Source organism: Muntiacus reevesi, chromosome X (genome assembly GCF_963930625.1).
Source record: "Muntiacus reevesi chromosome X, mMunRee1.1, whole genome shotgun sequence".
NCBI lineage: Eukaryota > Metazoa > Chordata > Mammalia > Artiodactyla > Cervidae > Muntiacus > Muntiacus reevesi.
In genome coordinates, this window is record NC_089271.1 from 62421960 (window position 1) to 62432288 (window position 10329).

Genomic DNA, 10329 nt, shown 5'->3' on the forward strand with positions numbered 1-10329 from the left:
TTTGAACGTTCTTTGGCATTACCCTTCTTTGGGATTGGACCCCATGAGCAGGATAGAAATGTAACAGATTTCTATATAATGCTTTTGTACTCTGCAACTTTACTGAATTGACTTATGAATTCTGGTAGATTTCAGGTGGCATCCTTAGGATTTCCAGTGTATAGTAACATGTCATCTGCAAACAGTGACAGTTTTAATTTTCCTTTTCCATTTTGGATTCCCTTTGTTTCTTTTTCTTCTCTGATTGCCATCTCATAAAGTACTTTCTACAATTTATTAAATAATATGGGTTTATTGAAATTAATTTACACACAAAATCTAAGTGCCTGCAAACATTCTATTATGGAACCACCACTACAATCAACATAAAAAATATTTTCATCAGCTACAAAATTGTTTCATGCTCTTTGGTAGTTTAACCCCTCATCTCAAGCCCGAGACCCTGGCCATCCCCAGTCTGTTTTCTTATGTCTATAGTTTGGCCTCCTCAAGACTGTGAAGTAAATGGAATCGGGCAGTATGGAGATTTATCCATTTGGATTCCTCAGAGAAAAGAACATATAGGTGACTTCTGGATGTGCAATGTACACCTGGATGTGCAATATACACCTGAGTATAGTTACATGGGTTGATTGGTTCATAATTATTTGTGATACTGAGGGCTTACACTCTCCACAACGTGTATATGTATAGTCTGTTTAATTCATATTTAATTCAATGTAATTAACCTTTCATGTTTGGAAGGGCTATTTTATGAAAAAGCAATAGTAAATCCTTTTTAAAAAGTGAATCATCATTGTAAAAGTCAGGCTGGCAGTTACCTCAAGAGGACTAGAGAGGAAGAAGTGATTGGCTTGGAACAAAAGAGGGGTTCAAAACTACAGGTCTGTTCTTCATCTGCATCTGAGCAGTACTTACCAGACCTTCACTATTGCACAAGCACAAGGGCACCAAGAACAACACAGTCATTGAAACACTCGGAGGGCCCAGGGACTGGGATAGCTACCCAGGGATAGTCAAGCTGGAAAATCTGGCAGCCCCAATGTGCCCGGCTGGATCTGGGCAATGCAGGTGAGAGTTACCCCACATTAAATCAGCTGAGTAGCAGCTTTTATTGAATCTGCAAGCATAACCAACTGTTACCACGCAAAGGAAAATACAAGCCACCTGTGGGGATTAGGACTTGGACATCTTTGGGAAAGATTACAGTGCTCACCACCCCAGGCCCCTCTTCAGGACTCACCTACTCTACCTTCTTTGTTTGTGCCAATCTCCCTCAAGAGTCCAGAGAAAGAGGCAGACCTGGGACTGGGGCTGGTGGGGTGGGGGTGTGATGGGGAGGGAGCATTTTCCAGGGTGATGGACAGGAAGCAGAACCAGGCAGGATGGGGCCTAGGGCTCTCCAAAGCAGCTGTCATTGTCTTCCAGGCTGGAAAAGGGGCATGAAGGGGAAAAGCAAGAAGGGTGCATGGCATGAGGCCGGGCTTCTGCATTCATCCTACCCCTTGGGGCCTAGATGTATTTCTTTAACCTATGCCTCAGGCCCTGCCACGGATTTCCCACTGGAAGTGGAAGGTTTGGGCCTGAGCCAAGGTCTCTGATGTCTATGTTTCCAGCAACATTATAGTGAGTTAGTTGGTCTGAGCTGTGTGCTCAGAGGAAGGAAGGGAGCCTGGTAAAAAGTGAACGAGGGATTGTGTTCACACCCTTGCACCTCCACTTCCATGAGCTTCTCCACTTCCTCACCCTGGTGACCAAAGTCCCGGGTCCCTCTCTGCCAAAGGGTGGTGTTGATGCTGGTGCTGGACTTCTCCCTGAGAACAACTTACCTACATGTCTCGGTGGCCAGAGACCTCAGCTGGACGGTCTCTGCCAAATTTACTCACTCAGACAACAGCGAGATGGGCTACACTACCAGGCAATAACCACTGGATCAGCTCTAAACTAAGTGATCAAGCCCACCTGCTCCTGTGAGAGGTCTGAATGGAAGGAGTAAGTCCCACGGATGTTCTTTCCTTACCATGAGGTCTCTGACAGTTCCAGTGCACATGTAGTCTGTCCACCTGGCCTCATGCCAAGAGGCCTGGAAGTCAATCAACGTGAGAATATGGGTGAAGTGCTCCCCATTGTCCAGGTGCAGTCACTCCTAAATTCGCTTCCTCATGGCACCCTTCTTGCCCCTGCCTCGGGTAACTCATGTTGGGCGGTCTCCTGTTTCTAAATTGAGCAGCAGTATCCCTAGTACTCTCCAGAGCCACCCTTCCCATTTTCAGTCATCCACACCCTCAGCAGTTGGCAGATATCATAGAATGGCAAGGTAGGATCCAGAGCCTCCTCCAGCGACTCCAAATCTGTCAGAGTCCCAACACCCTGTCCTGAGGTTTGGTGACCCCTGCATCATCCCCCTCCTACCTTTTGGGAATGTGACAACACCCCCTTGAATATTGGAGATCCGATGCTTGCTTCAGCTCACTCAGTGCCTTACAGAATCTGGACCAGTCTCTACTTTCTCTACTCCCCGAATCACATCCTTCTGCCTCAAGGGCATTATCCTTGCTGACATTTATCCACACAGAGAGATGTCCAGGCACCAACTCTGAATTGCTACCTTCCATCATACCCCCATTTGTGTAATAAAACCCTGGTCTGTCAGGAATGGTGTCAGGCCGACCCTACCTTCAGTTCACTTAAACACAGATCTGTCTCTCTGAGTCTCAGACTGGCACAGTCCTGGAATGCTGGCAGAGGGAAAGGAAGTGCCCCCCAAATTCCAGCGAGCGGAAATTGAACACAGAGTTCAGACTCATTGTCATGTGCCCTAAAGAAGTAGTCCGGGATACTGAGCTGCGATACTCTGGGAAATATCATTTGTTGGAAGATCTGTGTCATGGGTCTGGTAGAACAGTATTTGACAGGGACCCTGCAAGAACAGAGACTTACTAACCACACTTGCCATAGAGCATGATGGGCCCATTTCCACTCAATGGTATAGAGAGGCTCAGGCTGGAGTCAAGGGCGGTCAGCTGGCTAGGGCAGGGAGGATGTGAAAACAATGAGGACTCCACCATCCATCTCTAGCTGCCAGGGTGCAGTCTGACCCAGGTTGACACCAAACAGATGTGTCTCCTGACATCCAGCCCAGAGACTAGCCTGCCTCCTGTCTTCCCTGTACCTTCCCTCCTGCTCCCCAGCTCACTGGATCCAGGCTTCATGCCCAAATCCTCTACTCAGTACAAAGAAGGAGAAGCAAAACTATTGGTGCCTGTCTAAGGGGTGAGGGCTAAAGAGGAGAGGAGGACTGTGTGCAGGTTCCAGCGTGCAAGGTGGGACCTGGGCGGGAGTGGAGATGGTACCGGCAATAGGGACTCCAACGAGAGGGCAGAGCCTGGGAAGGGAGAGATGAGGGCACCTCTGCCTGTTTCCACCTGCTGAACTACACATGCAGGCAAGCTGACCAATGGCAAGTCAAGGGAGGGATCAAGGGTGCTCCAACAGGAAAAGAGAGTGGTCAGGGTAAATTGAACAATGCGTCCAGTGCGGCAAGGAGGATGGGTTGGAGCTCTGTATCGGGGTCATGATTTCCTTCCAATGGGGAGGCAGAATGTCAGCAATGGATGGGAACCTGCAAATCCCAGGAGGGTGTTTAAGAACTAGAAGAGAGATTTTAGGGGAATGGGAGGATGTGTCAATGTGGCCAGACAGAACCCTCAGTGAACCCAGACCGGGGGCACTCTGTTGCCCTGCTAGCATGGATAGTAGCAGAGACTGACCCAGAGTCCCCACCATAGGATTCCAGAGGTACTGTTCTGCAACAGGCTCTAATATGGAGTGACTCCCCACCAGGCCTTGCCCCACTCCCCCAACCCCTACCACCCAGAGAGAGGGCAGAACACAGAATATGAGAATTGCTTTACTCAAAAACTGCTGTGAGACTGGGGCAGAGAGGGGGCAAAACAAGGGGCAGAGGATGCTCTGATGGAGGCAAAATGAGAGGCAACAAACTTGGCCACAGCTCGCCAGCCCTGGAAGTAACAGCTGCTCATCTTCCAGGAAGATACTGCGCTCAACCTGTAAAACAGCAGAGTCAGGGAAGAGCCTCAAGCCACGGCCAGCCCACAGCCCTGCTCAACAGCCAACGTTGTGGGAAGGGGTATGTTGTGTGTAACACTCACTTCAAACGATCTGGAACTTGTCAGCCAGGTACTGCATGGAGGCTGCAAATTGGAGAGGAATAAACAGGTGCTCCAGACAGACGGACATAGAAGCCTGTGCCCCTGTCCTGGTGGGGAACCACCTAGCCCTGCAACCTGAAACCCACATACCCCCAGCCCCAATGCAAAGAGCTCTGGGCCTGATCACTCCCCACTACCGGAATTAAATGTGGAGCCATTTCCTAAAAGGAAACATAATGTGCCAGCAGCTCTCAAGCTCGGGCCACGTCCGAACGTTTCAAAAATTGTCTCGCAAACAATCCAACAAGACCCTTAGAGACCACAAAAGATCAACAAGGCATCTCTACAAGTCCTATCAGAAGGAGCTGTCTAGGACTCGTGTGGCTGGCAGAGTGTGCATGCAGTCCACACAGTACTTTGCTACTTGTCTGCACGCCCAGCTGGACATGCACCACACGCTCCAGGGACAGGCTTGATAGGTTCTCCTCCCCACAGGAATGCTGATCCCTACGAGACCCCCTGCACCTGCAGTCCACCTTACCCCAAGGTCCCATTCCAATTCTGCACTAAGAACCCGCTGCTCTCTGTTCCTGGTTCCTCATACCAAGTTGCTCCTTAAGGTCATCTATTTCTCTCTGTAGCACCAGACACTAGGCCAGCAGACACAGGAGGAAGAGAAATGGTTAGTATACACCCGCCTCCCCTCTCCTCCTCCTCTCCTCTCCCCCGGGCCCTCCATCCCAAAGCCAGGTGTCTAGACTGGCAAGGGAAAAACTTTCCTCAGTGGAAAGGAGGTGGGCTCCCTCCCTGCGGTGCGGGATGGGATGGGGGTGGGGGACCACACATGTCAGGTGCACGTGGACCCAGATCCCACCATGGGGTTTGGGTGTGTATTTCCAGGAACCAGAAGAAGCATTACCCGAGGACAGCCCTGCCTTCCAGGTGGCTGCTGCTGCCTTTTCCGTCTTGGGGGATGGTCAGTTGGTTCCCGGTCACCTGACAGGGAAAGGACACACAATCCAGCTTCCCAGGTTCCTAGTGAGATGCAAAGGGCCAAGCCGGGTCTAAGGTGAGCTGAGGCAGTATCGCCCCCTGCTAACATCAAGTCTCCCCAGCTCTGCCCGGCAGGCAGCCCAAACTGTCTCTCTGGGTCTGCCCCTCCTATTCCGTAGGGGCGGCCATTTCACCCCAATAGTCGCCAAAGACTATGGTTCTGTGTTCGAGCTTCCCAGAGCAGCAGCCACAGCCAGCACCTGGGAGAGCAATGTGAGCAAACAGCACTTCACAGAAAAGACTATTAGCCTGCAGGTCTACGCCCAGACTAGCTGTTGGGGCACTGCCACCCATCACCCCTATGAAACAAATTCCACACAGAAGGTGAAGGGGCCAGGGCTAGCCCTGTTGATACCCTCTTTCTCAGGGGAGAAGCGCCCTGAGAGCAAGGCTGAGCCCCCAGCTGAGTGAGAGAGAGAGAGAGAGAGAGAGTCAGAGACAGAGGTTTCTGCCCTCACCCCTGGCCTCCTCCCCCCATATCAAAACCCAGGACACTCACCTGAGGGGCCAGGCCTCTGTTCATGACTTCTCCCTTGTTCATGGCCATGGGCTCTGAGTTTCCTGAATCTTCTGCACCTCTGAAGTTGATGTTGGCGCCCCTGGGTTCTCCATGATGCACCCATGGAGAAGATGGCCATGGCCTGTCAGTGGTCAGCTAAAAACAAAGATTTCTCACTGATCTGGAGTAAGGATGTGTGTGCGTGCACGTGTGTGTGTACCAGTGCATTTATATGTCTATTCCTGTGTGTGTGAGAGCTCATGTGATTCAAGATGGAACTGAGGCAGGGAATTGGAAAAAGAATTGAAAGGCCGATCTCTTTAGCACATTCTCTGTCAGTCACCCCTAGGCCAGCAGGCAGAGCTGAGCTGGGGACTATAGTGTGGCACTTAGAAAGCCTGGGTCCCATCCCTGGAAGGTTTGGGGAGCAACTAGGAAGTAGGATTCAGGAAAGTGATGCGTCTAAACACCGAAGCTCTGTGAAGATTTCAAGGGGTCCCCTCAAATCCATTCAGCTACCAGCTCTCCCTTCCACTCCAGCCCCAGCTTCGTGGAGGAGGCTGGAAACAGGCCAAGGGTGGAGAGCCGAGCCCAGCACACCCAAAGTGCTACCTTAACGTTTGTCCCTAGTAAAAGGACCCCAATCTGGCATCCTAATGACCCAGTGACCAAGGGCCACCCAATGACGACCCCTGAGGGATGGAGAGAAGGAGCAAGGGGTGAAGACCTGTGCCGAGGGGAGGGTGGGAGGTGGAAGAGTGGGGAGAGAGGAGGGGCCTGGCCTACTCACTTGGCCCTTTGGGAATGGATCTCTATTTGGGTCGTTTTCTTCTCCCGACAGCGCCATTGCTGCCACCGATTCCCGGGCCCTCCTAGTCACGGATTTCTTCGCCATTGCTGCCACCGACTCCCGGGCCCGCCTAGCCACGGATTTCTTCCCAGCACCGGTGTGCTTGGACTCTTGGGCTACCCAAGGGACCAAGGCATACTTCTTGGACCTACCAAGCAGCTGGATGTCGGAGATTGGAGGAAAGGTGGCCGGTTCCAGGGGAGTGGCCGAGATTCCCTGCCCCCAGGAACGGAAGGTTTTCCCCACGGCAGGTTTGGAGACACCCCCAAGGGATTTCTTCTCCTGGACCCCCTTCCTCCTAGGAGTGGGCTGCAGCCTGCTGCCTGTAGGGGCAGCTGCAGTAACTGATACTACTGTCACTCCCGGGTAGCTGGGCAAGCTGCCCCCCTTCCCCCAGAGCACGCTCTGCCTTTTCTTAGGGAGAGAGGTGTCCTCCTGCTCTGCATCGCCCTGCCTGCCCTGCCTTTCCACAACCGAAATTAATCCTTGTGGAGCCGAGGAAAGGCAAGTGCCTGGCACATTAAGGAGATTCTCTCTGCCTTGGACATTCGAGCATCTGGTTGTGTTCCCAGGATCCTCGGGGCCGTTGAGCTTGGCCTGGCCTCCATCTTTGGGGTAAATGCCCACCCTCATCAGCTCTATCTCACTGAACTCATCAGAGGACTCAGAGTTGGACAGCAGCCCGGCTGTGCTTTCTAAGGGAGGCCACTGGTGATCCACAGCCACGTTCAAGCTACTCTTAGTGCCTCTCATAGGGTTCCCCCAGGCCCGGCCCGCCTTGAGCCCGCCGACCGCGAGAGGGACGGCCTCAGCCTGTGCAGTTTCCCCACACCTCTGTGTAGCACTGTCTCGACTGGTGGGACGCACCTCGAGGTCCCACAAGGCAGACACTTCACTGACTGCGTAGCTCTCCTGGAACAGGCATCTGTGGGTGCCCAGCATGCTTAGGTCGGCCAGCTGCTGCAGGATGGCTGCCACTGACTCATCAGCCAGCTGCAGGGTATCCCCCTGGTCGTTGGCAGGAGAGCCAGGCCGGCCTTCACGGCCCCACAGCACCCGCCCTCTCGCTTCCAGCAGTTCCCGCTCGGACTCGAAGCCCTCAGGGTCTGGGAAGCCATTCCCGCCCTCACCCTCGCCGCTTCGCGTTGTCCCTGGCTCGGGGCTGGGGCCCGGTCCCCGAGGGGCTGTGGAGCCGGCCTCAAGGCCCCTTATGTGCTCTCTGCACTCTGAGCCGAAACCCGCTCCCGAAACAGACACCATCATCTGCGGAGCTCATATTGCGATCTGGATGGCCGCTGGACCTGGGGCGGTGACGATTTATCAACCAGGTCGTGGTGGCCGCGGTGGTGGCGGTCAGGGCAGGTGAGCTGTGCAGCGTCTGGAGTTCGCCGAAAAGCACCAGCGGCACCACACGCAGGAGATGGCCGCAAACGACGCGAGGTTTTCAGCGCGCCAGAGCTGCCGCCTCCTCATTGGTCCAGTTCTTGCCAACCAGCACACGCCTTGTTTGGCCGTCCCCTCGAGGTGTAACCAATGGGGTCGAGAGCCTCCTCTGGTTTGGTGCCAAGCCCAAGGGCCCTCCCGGCAGTACGCGAGTTGGCGGGTGAAGGTGATCCTTCCAGTACACCTCTGTCAAGCCTCTCGTCCCACTTCCTCCATTCCGAGTGCGTAACCACTCCGAGAGTGGGAGAGTTTAGGGGCAAACCCCTGTGGCGGTGGTGCAAGAATCCCATTTGGGAGGTAATTTGGCAGAATCTGTGAAAAGCAACTTATACAGCAGAGACCCCGTGCCCGGCACTCTTCTAAGTACTGTACGTAAATAGTAGTGGTTACTTGTGACACTCCTAGGACTATGGTACTAGTGATTACCAGTCTCTTGCAGGTGAGGAAACAGGTACTGAGAGGTTCAGCCACTGGCCCATGGTCGTTTGGCCCATGGGGATCAGTGGTAGAATTGAAGCCACGCAATCAGACTCCAGAGTCCTTGCTTTGATCCAAAGATCTAAAAAAGCTATGTTTTCCCCTCTATCAGGAAGTCCACTGCCTGGCACATCTTCTAAATGTGAGGGTTTATTTCTAAGATCTCTATTTTACTCCACTGGTCTATTTGTTAATGTGGCAGTAACACACAGTTTTCATTAGTGTAGCTTTGTAATGTTTTGAAATCAGGAAGTTGGAGTTCTCTACTTTTTCTTTGTCCAAGTTGTTTTCCCTATTAAGGATCTCTTTAGATTCTACTTAAAGTTTAGGCTGAGTTTTTCTATTTCTGTAAAGCATGCTATTGGGATTTTGATAGGGTTTGCATTGGATCTGTAGATCACTCTGGGTAGTGTGTTAGAAGAACAGATTCAGTGGAGTGTGTGTGTCTGTGTGTGTGTGTAAAAGAATTGACTCATTCAATTAGAGCAACTGGTAAGTCCCAGGATCTAGAGGGTGAGTTGGCTAGCTGGAGACTCAGAAGAGCCAGTGGTTTAGCTCTAGTCCAGGTTAGAAGGCCTAAGAACCAAACCAATAGAGGTGATATTTCAGTTTGGGTCTAAAGGCAGGAAAAGAAGCTGATGTCCCAGGTCCAAAGGCTTTCACGCAGGAGGACTTCTCTTGCATGAGGAAAGGTTGCTTTTTTGTTGAATCAGACTATCAACTGATTAGGTAAAGCCCACCCACATTATTAGGGGGAAATCTGTTTTATCCAGTTGACTGATTTAAATGTTAATCTCATGGAAAAGCACTCTACAGAAACAACCAGAATAATGGTTGACTAAATATCTAGGCACTCTGTGTACCAGTCAAGCTGACACATAAAATTTACCACCTCAGATAGCATGGACTTCTTAACAATGTTTAGTATTCTGATCTGTGCAGACAGATGCATTTCCATTTATTTGTGTCTTTTTAGTTTCTTTCAGCAATGTTTTGTATTTTGCAGTGTACAAGTTTTTGACTGCTTCCTTGAGTTTATTCCTCAGTATTTTATCCTATTTTGCTGCTGATGTCAATGGAATTGTTTTCTTTTTTTAAAATTATTTATTTATTTTACTTTACAACATTGTATTGGTTTTGCTATACATTGACATGAATCCGCCATGGGTGTACATGTGTTCCCCATTCTGAACTCCCCCCCACAACTCCCTCCCCAGCTCATCCCTCTGGTGTATTGCAGTGCACTAGCCCCTAGCATCCTGTATCATGCATTGAACCTGCACTGGCGATTCGTTTCCCGTATGATAATTTACATGTTTTAACGTCATTCTCCCATTTCATCCCGCAACTCGCCCTCACCCTCTCCCACAGAGTCCAAAAGACTGTTCCATACATCTTTGTCTCTCTTGCTGTCTCACATACAGAGTTATCGTTACCATCTTTCTAAATTCCATTTATATGCGTTAGTATACTGTATTGTTGTTTTACTTTCTGGCTTACTTCACTCTGTATAATAGGCTCCAGTTTCATCCACCTCATTAGAGCTGATTCAAATGTATTCTTTTTAATGGCTGAGTAGTATTTCATTGTGTATATGTATCACAGCTATCTAATCCATTCGTCTGCTGATGGGCATCTAGGTTGCTTCCATGTCCTGGCTATTATAAACAGTGCTGCGGTGAACATTGGGGTGCACGTGTCTCTTTCAGGTCTGGTTTCCTCAGTGTGTATGCCCAGAAGTGGGATTGCTGGGTCATATGGCAGTTGTGTTTCCAGTTTTTTAAAGGAATCTCCACACCGTTCTCCATAGCGGCTGTACTAGTTTGCATTCCCAC

The 10329-nt window shown here is 51.0% G+C and overlaps 1 protein-coding gene across 1 annotated transcript; it reads right to left on the bottom strand.

Moving 5' to 3' along the window:
- Positions 1-6225: 6225 nt before the first annotated feature.
- LOC136154483 (uncharacterized protein CXorf49 homolog) lies at positions 6226-7837 on the bottom strand. The gene is made up of 2 exons (XM_065916742.1): positions 6511-7837; positions 6226-6284 (listed from the first exon to the last, which is right to left on the bottom strand). Exons 1-2 carry the CDS (start codon positions 7835-7837, stop codon positions 6226-6228), a joined length of 1386 nt encoding a protein of 461 aa, XP_065772814.1.
- Positions 7838-10329: the final 2492 nt, after the last annotated feature.